We start from the raw sequence: 16,253 nt of genomic DNA, 5'->3' as shown, positions 1-16,253 counted from the left end.
AAGCAGGCTGTCCTTGTCCTGGTCAGTCGGAAGTATTTCCTGTTGATTCCAGGATTCTCTGTTTTCCCACACCTTCATTGCTCCCAGATTTCTGCATGCTCTCCTTCAGGCAGCTCCTGGGGATAACTTTTAACATTCTAGAGATTGAATCTGACTATTGACTCATACCTGTGAAATTTCATACTGCCATTCTGCAGAGCTAGACATGTTCATTAGCTTTGTGAGAAGTTTTGATAGTATGCATTCTTTTTCAGAAATCTTTCTCTGGGCTGAAATAGGTTGAATAACTTTTTGAGTATGGCAGGTATTTTAGTGCAGACTCTTAAAGTTAGTATTCTTTGCCATGGTTGTGGGAACTGCAGGTTTGTCTACTTTTGAGCTACATATGTTCATTTTCATCTTGTCTGGAAAAGAATACTGGCTTACCTCATTTGGTGTTCTCTTAAAAACAATCAAAAACAGTGACGAAACACAGGCCTTATTCCTCTCTATTGTGTTACATCTGTGCATCAATAGAAGTCTATACTGTATGCAAACCAGAACAATCTGTTTTATGTTCAGTCTGCAGTGATGTGTGGTCATCTCCCTTCTGCTATAGAGAACCTCCTGGACTTTCCCTTTGTTTGTATGCAGGAAGATATTTTTGTGTTGTGGCTTACTGGTGTATCCATGCTGAATTAAAACTGGCGGTTTCTATGGAGTTCTTGTATTTTTTATTGGATCACTGAAGCCTGAAATGCATGGATAAGTGCTATTAATAGAAGTCTACTAATACTGTTTTTATGTTCTTATTTCAGGAATGTATTCCTGAGAACCTGGAACTGAAAAAGAAGATTTTCAGTCAGTTGGATCTCATTGTTGATGACAGTGTTATCTTGAGCAGCTCAACCTCTTGTCTCTTACCCAGCAAATTGTTCACTGGCCTTAAACATGTTAAGCAGTGTATTGTGTCACATCCTGTAAGTATGATGGAGTGTACTGTTCTTATAATGGTATTAGAAGTATTTAATTTAACGGCATCCCAAGTTATTTCTTGCAGACTGAGAGAGACTAGAGGATATTTTGTGTACATGGCCTGAATTTTCAGTAATGCTTTAGTTTCATCATTCTGTGAGCAACAGTGTATACTAAATCAACAATATGCATGTATGTTTTGTACCACTAGCTCAAGATACCTACCATTTCAATTCTTGCACTGATATTGTTGTGCTATTCCAGCTACTGGGTCTCCGAATACAGGAAGTATGTTTTGTTTTGTTGACCAACCCATAAAATTCCCTGTGCTCTTTTCATGCTGCTTTACTATGAGATCTCTATAACAACCTAATGCTGCAGAGTCAGAACGCTTGAGCTGTTCCTTTCTGACACCCTTCCACCACTGCCTTTTTGCCTTGGGGTGATTGATCAGAAGGATTCTGTCCAAATAATCTACTGCTTTTTTTTTTTTTTTTTAAATCCTCTTTTAATTAAAAGAAGGGAAAATAAAAAAGACAAAGATCATAGAATGGCTTTGGTTGAAAGGGACCTCAAGGGTCATAAAGTTCCAACCGTCCTGCCACAGGCAGGGCTGCCAGCTGCTAGATCAAGTACTAGATCAGATTGCTCAGGGCCCCACTCAACCTGGTGCCACCCAACTACTTCCAGGGACAGGGCATCCACAACCCTTCTGGGTAACCAGTTCCAGCACCTCAGCAATCTCTCAGTAAAGAGCTTCCCTTTGAAACCTAATCTAAATCACCTTTCCTTTAGTTTAAAACCATTCCCCTTGTCCTATCACTATCTACCCATGTAAAAAGTTTATTTCCCTCAAGTTCATAAACTCGCTTTAAATATTGGAAGGCTGCGATGATATGTCCCTGCAGCCTTCTCTTTTTCAGGTTGAACAAGGCCAGTTCCTTCAGCCTGTCTTCATAGGAGAGGTGCTCTAATCCTTGGATCATCCTCATGGCCCTCCTCTGGACCCTCTACAAAAGCTCCACATCCTTCCTGTGTTGGGGGCCCCAGACTTGGATGCAGTACTCCAGCTGGGACTTCATTAAAACAGAGGGGGACAGTTATTGTCAGCAACTGCGAGACCCCCCCCACGGGATGTGACGCGATAGGCCCTCTCCCTGCTCTATGATTGATGTGTGGCATCCCGTGGTAATCCCGTGTGTGGCAATGCAACAGACAGTTGCCTCCCTTGCCCTACTGGTCACCCAGGATACCATTGGCCTTTCACGCTGCAAGCACATGCTCTGGCTTATGTTAAGTTTTTCATCAACCAGAACCTCTAAGTCCTTAGCAGGGCTGCTCTCAAAGAGTTACTCTCCCAGTCTGTTTACATGTATGGGATTACCTAGACCCAAGTGCAAAACCTTGCGCTTTGCTTTGTTGAACCTCATTAGATTCACAGGGGCCTACTTCCAGAGTTTATCAAGGTCCCTCAGGACAGCTTCTTTTCCTTCTATTCTGTCAACTGCATCACTTAGCTTGGTGTCATCAGCAAACTTGGTGGGGATGTGCTTGATTCCATCATCTATGTCATTGATAAAGATGTTAGAGAGTACTGGTTCCGAGACAGATCCCTGGGGGACACCTCTGGTGACTGGCCCCTATCTGGACATGGAACTGTTGACAACAACCCTCTGGCTGCGACCATCCAACCAATTCCTTATCTGCTGAATAGCCCACCCATCAAACCTACATCTATCCAATTTGGAGATAAGGATGGGTGGGGGACCGTATCAAAGGCCTTGCAGAAGTACAGATAGATGACAAAAGTTGCCTTTCCGTTGTCCACCAATGCCATCACTCTATCATATAAGGCCACCAGATTTGTCAGGCATGACTTTCCCTACGTGACTGCTTCTATCTGAAATTGCTTTTCTGTTCTATTTTGATCTTATTAACAGTCATTAAAATTCATTTGTTGTTTGTTTAGTCTGTGTAGTTATGTCACTTCTCTTGTCTAATTCTGTGTGTTTACTTTACCATATCCCTTCTTAGCTTTCATTTTGTTAAGCTGTGTAAGGTAAACTCTTCTGCTCCCTTAAGAATGGCTTCACATTCCACATTTCCTTTCTAATTTTTAGGAAATTTTTTCCTCTGTCCCCATAAATTTGATCTGTCTTACCACTTCTGGTTTTTACCAGCATCTACTATCTATTCTTACAAAAACTGTCCTTCTCAGTTTCCTCAGCATGGTTGTTAACACACCCATGTACTTGCTATGCCAAGCCCGTGAAATAGAATATTTCAATACGATCTCTGTCAAAAGTAATCTTGGAAGAGATTTGTATTGGCCTCAGCCTGGCTTAAGAGTTAACCTGTCTTCCTTCTGAAGAAATACTGCAATGTACCTAAGAGTTAGAAAAGCCTTCAGAGAGCTTCTTGGTGCTTGTAGTGCTTCAGGCCATGCTGAATTGCCTGGCACCTCTGTCTGTAATGGCATCTGTCACACCGCGGAGATTTGTGGTGGCACGGCCGAAGAGAAAGAAGTATGTTACATTAGGGCAGACATGACCGTGCAGCAGGTCATGTGCTGGTCAGACTCTAAAAGAAACTTGTAAATACTGAAAAGAGGGGAGAAAACCAACAACGCAGGGGAAGGGTTGCTTACATGTTGCTGTAATTAAGTCTTGTATTTACATTTGCATAAGCGGAGTTGAGAGCAGTTGTCCATAAAGGAGCATGGTGAAATAATCAGTGCTTAAGCGCCATCCTTTAAACGTGAATGTTACTTCTGCACGTCACTTAATCATTAGTTACATCTGTCTGTTACTTGGAAATGAGTACAAGAGCTGTATTTAAGGCTTTAAGATGGCCGTGTAAGGACTGCTGCTTCTTGAAGGAGGCAACATTGTCTACTGCAGCAATACTGACCTGAAGAGGTCAGAGGTGTTCCTAGGAGGTCTTGACCTGATGAGAAATAGAATTTGGGAAGAGTCAGGGAAGGATAGTATTTGTCTTTTTGCTTTTTTTTATAGCAGGTACAGTGTTTGAAGGTAACCTGTTCTATGGCTTTTTGGAAAGTATATTTTATGTGATATCTATTGATATGGTTAGCATATATTTATGGGGCTGGGCTGGCAACAGCTTGTGTTGTATTGCACAAACGGTTTATAGGAATAGTTTTGTTATAAATTTCCTGAATATCTAAAAGGAAATACCTTGTTTCTTTAGGGAAGGCAGGTGGTGGTTGTTTTACAACAAAAAACAGTCTGAATATTGGAAAAAGATCCGTTAGTTCCAGTCAGTATGAAGTCTTCTAGTGCTGTTTGGCTACTCTTGTTCTTACTGTAGCTCCATAAACTTTGCTAGATTTAATGATAGAAGATCAATTCAGTTGTATTATTTTTTTAACTGAATTGGTGAATTTGCTCAGGCTCTAAAGATCAGACTTACCTTGCTTACCGGAAAATATCCGTATTATTAGATAGCTATAAAGATGCTTTATATTAACTCATTTTCTTAGTCTGTTGATTGTTGACATTCTTCTTTTGTGTTTCTTCTTCAGGTAAATCCACCTTACTTTGTGCCACTGGTTGAAATAGTTCCACATCCAGAGACGGATCCTTCTGTTACAGAGAGAACGTACGCTCTGATGAAGAAGATTGGACAATCGCCTGTCAGATTAAACAGAGAAATTGAGGGCTTTGTTCTGAATCGACTCCAGTATGCGGTCATAAGTGAAGCCTGGAGACTTGTGGGTGTATGTATATGTTTTTTCCAATTTCTAAACACGCTTTGTTGAGACAGGTGGGATTGTATATTTAAATTTCCTATCAATTTGTCTTTTTTTAACATGTACCATATGTACACAAAAATTAAAATTAGCAGATAAATTAAGAGCAGTAAGAAGTGATGTTGGTAATAAATAACAAAGCTTGTGAAAAACAAAGTGATATGATCTTAACAAATGTCCTTTATTCTATTTTCTTTTTAGAATACGATTTTCAAGACAATCAAAAGAACAATGTTAAAAGCTCTGAAGTCAAAATGCTGAATTTCTTTTTTTTCTAGGTTGTCTCATTACTTCCTGTTATTTTCTGAATGTTGCTGGCTTATTTTACAGTGATTATTTTAAAATTATTTTAAATGGTCTTCTCTTTGGCCTTTAAAGAATTGCACTCAGGTTCAATGGTCATTCGATACTTGTAGGTAAAGACAGATTTCTCCTCCTTCCATTCTGACTTTTAGCTGAGTGTCATCTATTTGTGTCACTTCATCTTTTCCCACGTTGCGTGTTCTGTGCTACAAAGTCTGATCTTTCATCAGAAGTAGCTGAATTATGACACTGGTGGTATTTTGTTGGGAAGAGATTGAACTGGCAGAGTACGGCTGGCTTTTCTGTTGAATTGTTTCTGTTTATTTATTTTCAAGCTCTTCAAAAGAACTGTACTCACACGTGTAGATAAAGATCTTAAAACTGAGGTAATACTAACATACAGCGTTTATGGTTGTAAGTGTGACTGTATTTGCTCTTTAGTTATGGAAAGATAAGCATGCTTTATGGGCTGCTATGAGAAAAAAAGGGTGTACTGACTTGAGGTGAATATTTAGTATGAACCTGTGCCTTCAGTATAAACCTTTATGGATGATTTCATGTGGGTGGTATTATGTTAAAAGTAACAGAATAGTACTTCAAGCACTAACAGGTAATGATAGTCATCTAAGTTTCTAAGTTGCTCTGTTTTTGTTTAATTTTATTGCATTTGAAGCAAATAACACATTTCAACTCTAACAAGTTTAGTTTCATTTTCATGATAAAAGTCTAGACAGAAAACAGATATCAAAGGTGTGTAGTTTCAGCTGTGTGACTTTAGGCTACGCAGCCCCTTTGGTGGAGGGAAATCACCCAGGTATCTTCCTACTGTTCCACTGCCAACATAGTTATTTTAAGTCATGTACTTTTGGTGCTTTCTGCTTTCAAAGTGAGGAAAAACATATTTCTTGGTTTGGACTTCTAAGTCACTTTTTAGTCCTTATCATTGGAGTTAAAATGTTGTGAAAACATCAGCCTTCTACAACCTTTGAGAGGCTGCTAAAATTAAAATTTTACTCAGTGTTTTTATTTTGTTGCTGTGTAAATCCACACTGATTCTCTCTAATAGCAGAAGTTTTTACTACTTGAATTGTGGATGGAAGTTAATTTTCAAATTTTATTGGTAGTAATGGTAACAAACTCTGCTTGGCCAAAATTATCCTATTATTAACCCTTTTGTGGATAGATAGGTAAATCTTGTGTATTAGATTTGGCAATCTAAGATATTTTGAATGCAGAACAAAGTCTTTCCTATGAGGTTTCTTATGAAACCATTGGGATTTTAATGCTAATAGTTGTATACTGCTTTTGACTGTTGTAAAAGAACAACGAAACAAAACCATAAAATGTAACTTCAAGCACACTTGTTCCATTACTAGCTGTAAATTGAGCAAGTATCTGTGTGCCTACAGTTACTTTTCATAAACTGATTGGTGTTCATACTTCTGTTTGAAGTCTTCTTAGAATTTTAATATGGTGAGTAGTTGGGGAAAGATACATTGTTGATGGAGAGCTGCTATATTTGCACTGTTCTGTATAAATTCACTGATATATAGCAAGGACACAAATAGTCTGGATATAAGTGCCGTGTATGAACCAGGAGAGAAACACAGCAGTGGTTTTAATTGTTTTGAATCCACTTGAAGAGATCTTAAATCAGCTAGTTTATGCTAATAACTGTGTCTGTGAGGACTTGGAGGTATGAACTTGCAAGTTCTCATCTGGGTCCTCACTCAAACATTTATAGCCATAGGAGGGAGAGCAGTCTCACGCACACGTGCTTGCACAGATATACTTTCATAACAGTCCACTTCTTTCCTTTTTGTATTTTAGTCAGCTGATCCTGCTTATCCCAGGAACTAGTTGAAACTTTTGGTAGAGTATTTATATGCTATTAAAAGGGTATTGGTGATAGATATGCAGGTACAGCTGTGCTAATAGCATTAATCTGGAAATCTTTATCAAGAATATACTGAACAGCTTGCAGGGTATGTTTTTGTTCCTGACCGTGGCTTGGTACTGACAGCTAGCCTCTTTCCTTCAGCAGTGTTGTGATGAGATGTGTGAGGGAGGCATGAGGCAGGAGTCACAGGACAGGAGAAAGACTCTGATACAAAGCTACAATTGTGTTGCCTAGTGAGGCACATTTGAACACAGAGCTGCACAGAAAGCAAGCACTGCAACCCCAAAGCCTTTACTGCTTACTCTGAATTCAAGCATTAAGTGTAACTGCTTGCTGGATTGTGCATTGGATTCATCAAATTCTGCCACATAGGCCTAAGAATAGAAAAGGCTGTTAGCACAGCCAGAAATCTGAGGGAGCCCTATCAGCAGCTTGGGATCAGGCTCAGTCTCTGCATGGTGATCAAATTGCACAAGGGCATGGATGCTGGAGCAGAGAGCACAGCATAATTTAGAGCAAGGTTTCTCGCTACAAGAAAGACATTGAGACCCTGGAGTGTGTTCAGAGAAGGGCAGTGAAGGGTCTGGTTGTCCTCCAAGACAAGGCTTATGGGGAGCGGCTGAGGGAACTGGGATTGTTCAGTCTGGAGAAGAGGAGGCTCAGGGGAGACCTTATTGCTCCCTACAGCTGCATGAAGGGAGAGTGTGGTGAGGTGGGAGTTGGTCTCTTTTCGCATGTAATTAGCGATGGGACTAGAGGCGGTGGCATCGATTTGCACCAGGATGTTAGGAAATACTTCTCAGAGTGGTCAGGCTCTGGAATGGGCTGCCCAGAGAGGTGGTAGAGTTGCCATTCTTTGAAGTGTTCAAGAAGCATTTAGATGTTGCACTGAGGGACGGAGTTTAGTGGGAAATAATGGTGATAGGTGAACAGTTGGACTTGGATGATCTTAGAGATCTTTTCCAACCTTAGTGATCCTGTGAAATTAGCAATGAGAAACTTGGATATTAGAATTCAGGTGCTTGGATATTAGAATGCTGAAGGTGTTGAGATCCCCAAGAGCATGCATGGGCTGGGATTTTGAACCTGGGCCCAAATCAAGTGCTGTGAATGCAGGACTTGGCAAAGGGTGGGAATGGCAAGTACTGAGTTAAAATGGTGAAAAATTAGAAGACCTGGAAATTTGGATACCAATTGCAGGAAAGTAAAAGAATGAAGATAGATTTGGAGGCATAAAAAGGGTGCAGTTGAATGCTGAGAACTGTGGCCAAGCAGGTGGTTTGAAAAGTGGTTTTAATACAGAAGTTTAACTTTCTAAGAACTTGGTAACAAAGGCCAGAGATTCATATATAGGCCTATAAGTAGGAATGCTCTCCTTTGAAGCAAGAGTGCTGCAGTGAGATGTTTCATTTTGGATCTCAGTTGGTCTTCTGTATGAAAAGAAGTCTTACTGAACACTGTTTTGACTCCCAAGTTAGAAATGCTTGACCAGTGCCAGTGTATGTGGCAGAAACTTTTGGCGTTGATTGTTTGTCTTATGCTCCACATTTATTCACTGAAAATGCAGATACAGGGAAGATTCCAGTTGTCTGTTTCCATGTCTATTTAAGTTCTTATGTCTGAGAACTTTCTGGAGGACACAGGACTATCTAATGTGTACGAAACCGAAGTTCTTGAAAGTTGTTTACTTGTATTTTTGATTCTTTAGTTGCACAGCTTGTTTTAATGAGACTAAGAGACATAGTATGATGACTGTGAAGAACCTTATTGCTCTAATCTTCCTAGTTTTCTCAATTCTAAATTCTGATATTACAAGATTGGAGCTAGGAAAATAGCCTGTAACCAATAGCAGAAGAGTATCTCAGATTGCTTCCTCTTTTTTATTCCCTGTTATCATTTATTTACTTTCTCACACTTCTTTTGGCAGTGACCACTGGTATATCTGATTGTGTTTGTAATTTGTGAGAGCAAATTTCTATTTGCTTGGAAAGCATCCAGTGCACTACTGACGCTATTATTTTTGTACCTTTAAGAGTAGCTTGGGATTATGTTTCAGAAGTTTTAGCTAAATAGTTGGACTTTTCTTTGTTCTGAAGATAACTTTGGTTGACTTGGTTCAGAAAGTAACAGCTATGCAGTTTCAACAACACATTAGACTGGAAGTCACAAACCTGAATATAATGATCTGGGAATGCCCTTTTACTGTGAATTGCTGATTGGAAGCTTTGCATGGTAAAATATTTTTCTGAGCATCAGATGAAATTTTTAAGGGGATGATGAAAGACAGCAGGAAAAACAGTGAGGAGAACATGGCAATTCTTCATCCCTGATCTCATTTAGGAGTTCCAGCTGCTTCTAAGAACCTGCTAAAATCAGTTTGCAAGATGAATCATGTAATACATGTCTTAAGATTATTTGTTTTTCTCTGTATAAGCTTTTGGTACTGTTTTCATACACCTTTCTACAAAAATGGTGTTGGTTTTTGTTTTTGTTGTTTTTTTGTGTTTTTTTTTTTTAAATGATAATAGTGGAGACTATAGACCATGAGAACTGGCAGCACTGCTGTTTAAGATTTTTCTCGTTAATCTATTGGGAAATAGGCAGTCATAGCTTGGCTGTGTGTCTATTCTGTTCATTTTCACAGTCACACACAGAATCACAGAATGGCCTGGGTTGGAAGGGACCTCAAGGATCATGAATCACCAACCCCCCCTCTCCTCCCTCCCCTCCCAGCCACAGGCAGGGCCACCAATCCCTGCATTTAGTACTAGACCAGGATGCCCACAGCCCCATCCAACCTGGCCTTGAACACCTCCAGGGACGGGGCATCCAAATCCATTTTCACAGCAAGAATGTGCATTGGCTTCAGTGCCTAACTTAAGTACCTCTTCCTTCTCAGGTGACTAGCTTGGAAGTCCTTAAATTCTGGCAAGAATTTAATTTTCTAAATTTCACAGTTCCAAATTAGTTACTATTAATTGCATGAATTGTTCAGAATACCTTTACAAAAAAATTGTATATAAGGTGGGGGTTTAAAGACATAGCTGTGGTGGTTCCATAAAAAGGAGATATTGTAAAAGGAAGTTCCAAGGCCCAGGGAGAAAAACAGTGTTGATCCTAAAGAGGTTCTTACAGGGTAAAGTGTGTGAGAGTGTTGTGGAAGAATATAGGGCCAATAGAAGATGTGAATGGTGCAGGACGACAGATTCCTCAGACATGATGAAATAGAAGGAGAGACCTGGTAGAGAGATCTAGGAGAAAAGTCATATGCTTTGAATGACCAGATCTGATCAGGGTGTGGATCAAAGGGGCTTACTTGACTGAAGTGATAGGGAAGAAAGGAGTGTAACAGATGCTTCTGAGAGAGAGCAAATATATTAGTAGCAAGCAGAGAAAAAGGACAGGATCTTGGGAAATTCAGAAGATAAAATGACAGATCTGGAGATGGAATTCGTGGTCAGCAGAGTCCAGGATAACTCACCATGCATGTTGCAGTTACCTGGACAACGTAGTGAATTGGTAGCAGTAGAAAAAATATTTTTTTTGTCCATGTCATGTTTTATATTATTACATGCCAAGTCAGTGACAGAAGTTGAGATGCAGGTGTGACTCACAGATGTTAAAGGCTGTTGATTAAAACCAAGCAGGTTGGTCAGGGCCTAAAAGTGAGGTGGAGACCACAGAACCACCACAGACTTCTGGAAAGGAGAACTGGGCCCCTGCCTCATGAGGAGCACCAGCGAAATACTGCAGGATAATACTGTAGCATCACAACCGGATAAAATCTCCAGGGATGTAGGATTGTGGAATATAAGTAGAGTCATAAGCAGCCTGAGGTATCCTGATATAGTCTGGATCCTGATGTTTGACTGGCCATTGGACTTGCTGAGGATTTTGTTAGTTCTGTTTTAAATTAAGTTCTTTAATTCTGTAGCTGTGAAAGTCGGCTTCTGGTGAACAAGGTTTTAGTTTTAACATACATCCTCTTCTCTTTCAGCAGTGCTTAAGGGAAAGGCTTACAGGAATGGTTATGCAGAGGATGAAAAATCCCCTTAGGAGAATTGTTTCACACCTAGATTTACTGAAACAGAGTTGGAAGACTTTCTTGCTTACTTCTTAGCATAAACACCAGTCTCTGTGGAAGACACCTTGCTGACCTTGCACCCACCCTGCTGATTCATTCCACCAACTTATGATCTGAACATAAGTGGGAGTAGTTATCCCCTAGGGGAAGACAGTCAAACTTGTTTCTCGTTTATGTGTTTTTCATTTCTGAACTGAAAAAAGCAAAAGGCTTTTCTTTAAGAGAAGCTATATGGCAAAGAAAAGGTGAGCTCACTTGCAAGAATAATAGGAGATTATTATCAGAAGAAGGGAATAATTTTTTTCATTCGAAAAATAATTTACAGTGATTCTAAAATATTTCAAGAGTTTCATTTTGAGCCTGTTAACTTCAAAAAACAAACAAACAAAAAAAGCTATAAGCATAATACTAACTGCTACTGTGGTTCACTGCTTGTATGAAACTCGTGGTTAATCTTTTGTCCACAAATCCGTGTCAAACAAAGAAAAAAGTCATCAAGCACAACTTCACCAGTGTAACTCATTGTTTGGATGAAGCACTCTAAGCAGAAGACTGCTTTTGTTGACTTTGGTATTCTTGTTAAGAGAAGTTGTGTTGCCATTTCAGGAGAAAGGCACTGCGTTTTCTGAAAGCTTTGTTTATGAAACGAACACTGGTTCTGTAACTCGAATGCTGAGGCTTGCACATAGTCATGTCTTTGCACAGACCTTATTTTCCTCTAAGTAGGTTACTATGCCTGTGCCTTACTTGTTGAAAAAAATAACGCTTCCTTATCCCTGCCATTGTGTGCCTAATTAAATTGTTGCCAGAGCCGTATGTTGCAAATACAGTGGGTTGATTGTGGTAATCATGTTATCTTTTTGTTTTCAAGATAGATTTCAAAAGTCACCTATGACAGTGATTCAACCAGGGTTAGTTTTGTTTGGTTAGTAGGAAGCAATCCCTACTAACAGATTGAGACTTGGGATTGAAGTTTATAAAAGGCTCTATTTCAACTTGAGATGGTAAAACTTGATTTCTTTGGCCAGCTGGGAAAGTTAATTTGGTTCTTGGCTTACCATTTTCTTTTAAAGTAACAATAAATGATGTGGCTGACAAGCAAAGGAAGACACTGTGGATGGGATTCAACTCGTTTAAGATGAGATTTCTGCAGTGTAGATGTTGATGAGTTCCAAGCTCCTTACTCATTTTTCAGTGGGGAAGGACAATTAGGCACTTCTGTAACACAACTCATCTGACTTATTCTAGATATATGCTTTAGGATGATGATTTCATTTCTCTCCCTAGTGATCACAAAGAACCTAGATGTCTATCTCATATATCAAAGTCTGCAGCAGGTCAGGACTCTAGCTGATCACGTGTGATGCAAAGGAGAGTGTCAGATGTGGTCCTGAGTAAGGGAAAGTTAACAGAGAATGTCATATCATGGCCAAGCAGATTGGTACAAGTACAAGTGTACTTGTATTGTGCAGCTCCAAAAGGACCAAGAGATCCTGAGTAGGGAGAACACGTCTAGAAAGGTTAGGAAGGCAAAGCAGAAACAGTTCAACATCTGTCTCACCTTAACAACCAGAAGGAAATGCTTTTGTGTCCTTGGGAATAGAGGGTGAGTTCTTACATCAGATAAAACTCAGTTTCAAGAAGTTATAATTTTTTCAGCCCTAGTAAGTGGAAAATCAACTTCATATAATAAATATTTTAAGTAGAGCTGTAAAGTAGTGAAACAGTGGCATGCTTTTTATAAGTCCTCATGCTGCTTGCCCTAACCTGATGGTGGCGTTGGCTTTCCTGTACGTGACGCAGTGTGGGTGGAACAACAGCACTCAATTTTTAACTGGAGAAATTCTACATACTGTCTGTCCTGCCAGCTCTGAGAATTGAGTCTGGCAACGAACCCAAGAACCTGGGCAGGTTGAGGCTGGGCAAGTTGAATGTTCAGTGAGTTTTTTGGGAAGGAGTGGCAGCTGCTTTACTTGCGTATTTGGTCCCAGCCTTTTTTTCAGGAGGCCTCAGGGTAGTACTGATGCTGCACCCCCATTCTGCTAATTTTGGAAAGTCCTGAACTAAGAAAACATGAAGGGAGCTGCAAGATGCAGCCAGAACTTATGTATTTGAAAGTGCAGATAGAGAACTTGGATTCTGGTATAAACTCTTCATGGTCACGTGCTGTGTTGCTCTCTGGCTCTCTAAGCAAAAGATGCATTGGCTGACATAAACAGATCAATTTAATTTTAATACATGAGTTTTTGTAAGTAGTATCAGACAAACTGGTGTGTACAGACAGTTGATATTATAAATAAAAAAAAGGCAGTGTATATACATTTTTTTTTAAAGTGAATTTGGGTTATGAAGTGCAGTGATCTTAATAATGTGTTTTAAAAAGTGAATTAATGTTTATTGTGAACTATGAGACAACTTGTATAACAGTTGCACTTCTCTGGCAAACATTTCTAGCCTCAATTTTTAGTACTTCTTTAAAAATTAGTTTTAAATTATATACAAGAAGCAGCCAGTTCTGCATTAAGACTCAGCATTCACAAATTTTCCTGTTCTCCTCCTGCTACTTAGGAAGGAGTAATATCTCCTACTGATCTAGACGTTGTGATGTCTGATGGACTGGGAATGCGATATGCGTTTATTGGACCTCTGGAAACCATGCATCTTAATGCAGAAGGTAGGTTAAAATGAGATGAACGGGGGAAAGGCTTCTATTGTGTAAGACCCTGGAAATGTTATACAACAAACTGGGTTAGGTCTGCTGCTACTAAGACTTTTCTCTTCAGACTCTGATGATGAAAAAAGGAACACGTATAAAATTTAAGATCAGATGGAAGGAAATGAATGCTGACTATTCTGTTGTAAGCAACTGGATGAAAACTGAATCTAATTGAAGCACCACCTATGTTCTTTATTTTTCTAAGATTTCTCCTAGTGCTTTGCCAACGTTGCTGTACGCATAGTTCAGAACTGTCTGAGTGTCAGGAAAAGAAAGTATTTAAAAAGTTCGTTTGATAGTTCAGTGTAAACAGCGACTTTCTGACTACTGTGTGATAGAAAGAAGCACATCACAGGTGGTCCTGCAGGAGAGAAGGTTGACAGAAAAATTACTTTCTTGGCCATGTAGATGAGCATACATGCTTGTATTCTCCAAAAGGCTTGTGAAACAATAGATCCTGAGTAGGGGGAGCACCTCCCAGCGGGTTAGGAAGACAGTGTGAGTGAAACTTGCTTTCTGTAGATGGCTTCCTCTTTTTTGCAGAATTTGTAGGCTAAGATCCAGTGTGAATACAGCTGGAGCTGGCTTGCTTTAGGCTGGCTAGCATGAAGTGAAACAAGTTCTGCCACAAAATACTGTGTATACAAAGTTGATGTAGTTAAAGCAATCAGGTGGTAGACCAACATCTACCTTGCATAATAAAAATGGGTTTCGTATGTTTCTGGAAATTGTACATATGAATCCAAGCTAAATAAGAAATTAGCTACGTAAAATGTAATCAAAATCACAGCATTTAAACAAATTGATAAAAGCATGAATGATCTTTACTTCCTAACTAAATACATTTTTTGTTTTTTACTTGTGCCGTATCTTTTTCCTTTTCTCGGTGGTCCCTGACATGGTAGGACCCTGTCCCATTGCTGGATCTTTTAGGCACTGCTGCAACATATAAGGATACAATAATACAATACAATAATAAAGATAAAGATAAGAAAGCAGAATCATAAAATACTAGTGTGCAATTAGAAGTGTTATTTTATGTCCCCTTGCTGATTGATTGCTTGACACAAATTTATGTCTCTTGAGGTTAACTTGCCAATTGTGAGATTAATGTGATATTATGGGTTCTCTAGCAGAGGCTTTCAGTTGTGTTTGGTGCATTGCTAAGGAAATGTCCCTCTCCAAGTAGAGGTGTCTTCCTAAAAGCTTCTGAGGAGGGAAGCTTTTCAATCTTCTCTGTAGTGATTTCAGACTTACTGTCAGTAAAGCATACTGAACAGAACATATGCTCATTGCATGAGCCTAATCACAGCAGTCTACCTGGAGTCTTGCAGTCCAAAGTCGTCCAGTCCTTGCACCCAGCTCTACTAACCTGCCATAGCATCCTCTGGAGGGTTCATCCATGTGCATGTGGTTCTGAAAGAGTAACTTGTTAAACAGCCTCAATTAAAACATAAAAACATTACAAAAAAAAAAAATTAAATACCAGAAAAAATTAAATCCATTTTAGATATTGAATCATTCTTGGGAATCCTTTATCTACCATATTTTATATTTTATTTGGTGAGTAAAATAATTGGTTGCATGGTTGCAACCTGGGAATTGTGGTCAATGGCTTTATGTCCAAGTAGAGGATGGTGATGAGTGGTGTCCCCCAGAGGGACTGTCTTGAGAGTGGTGTTCTTCCATTTCTTTATCAGTGACATAGGCAGTGGGATTGAGAGTACTTCCCAGCAAGTTTGCTGGTGACACCAAGCCGAGTGGGGCAGGTGATACTAGCCCTGGAAAAGCTTGAGGAATGGGTCCTCATGAACCTAATGAAATTCAACCAAGTGCAAGGAGTTGCTCTTGAGTCATGGTGATCCCAGATATGTGTACAGGCTGGGAGAATATTTTCTTCAGAGCAGCCCTGTGGAGGAGGGCTTGGGGGTCCTGGTGGACCAAAAGCTGGACATGAACCAGCAGAAAATTCTTGCAGCCTGGAAGGCCAACAACATCCTGGGCTTCATGAAAAGAGCGGTGACAGCAGGGAGAGAGTGCCCTCTGCACTGCCCTTGTGAGCCCCAGCTGGAGCACTGTGACCAGGTTGGGGACCCCAAGCACTAGAAAAATGTGGAGCTGTTGGATTGAGTCCGGAGGAGGACCATGAAGATGCTCAGAGGGCTGAAGTACTTCTATGAAGATGGGGTGAGGGAGCTGGGCTTGTTCAGCCTGGAGAAGAACAGGCTTTGGGGAGACCTCTTTGCAGTTTTCCAGTACTTATAAGCAGATTTTAATCAGGAGGGAGGCAGACATTTTACACAGTCTGATAGTGATAGGACAAGGGGGAGTGGCTTTAAACTAAGAGAGGAGATTTGGATCAGATGTGGGGGAAATCTTTCACTGTGATATTCATGAGGCACTGATGCAGGCTGCCCAGAGGAGCCATGGATACCCCATCCCTGGAGATGATCAAAGCCAGGTTGTATGAGACTCTGGGCAGCCTCAGCTCAGCTTTGCCCACAGCAGGGGATTGGAACTTGAT

At 40.0% G+C, this 16,253-nt stretch overlaps 1 protein-coding gene across 1 annotated transcript in view; it reads left to right on the top strand.

Annotated features, from left to right (window-relative positions):
• CRYL1 (crystallin lambda 1) overlaps window positions 1–16,253 on the top strand; it is a gene marked incomplete at its 3' end in the record, with an annotated part of 48,529 nt that overhangs the window by 21,850 nt on the left and 10,426 nt on the right. The window contains exons 4-6 of the mRNA XM_079549230.1: window positions 798–959; window positions 4,499–4,693; window positions 13,582–13,687. Coding sequence (XP_079405356.1) covers window positions 798–959; window positions 4,499–4,693; window positions 13,582–13,687 — 463 coding nt within the window. The remainder of the gene's footprint in view (window positions 1–797; window positions 960–4,498; window positions 4,694–13,581; window positions 13,688–16,253) is intronic.

The sequence above is a fragment of the Tetrao urogallus genome (genome assembly GCF_951394365.1).
Source record: "Tetrao urogallus genome assembly, chromosome: 1".
NCBI lineage: Eukaryota > Metazoa > Chordata > Aves > Galliformes > Phasianidae > Tetrao > Tetrao urogallus.
This window is presented reverse-complemented; position numbering and strand designations above follow the sequence as displayed.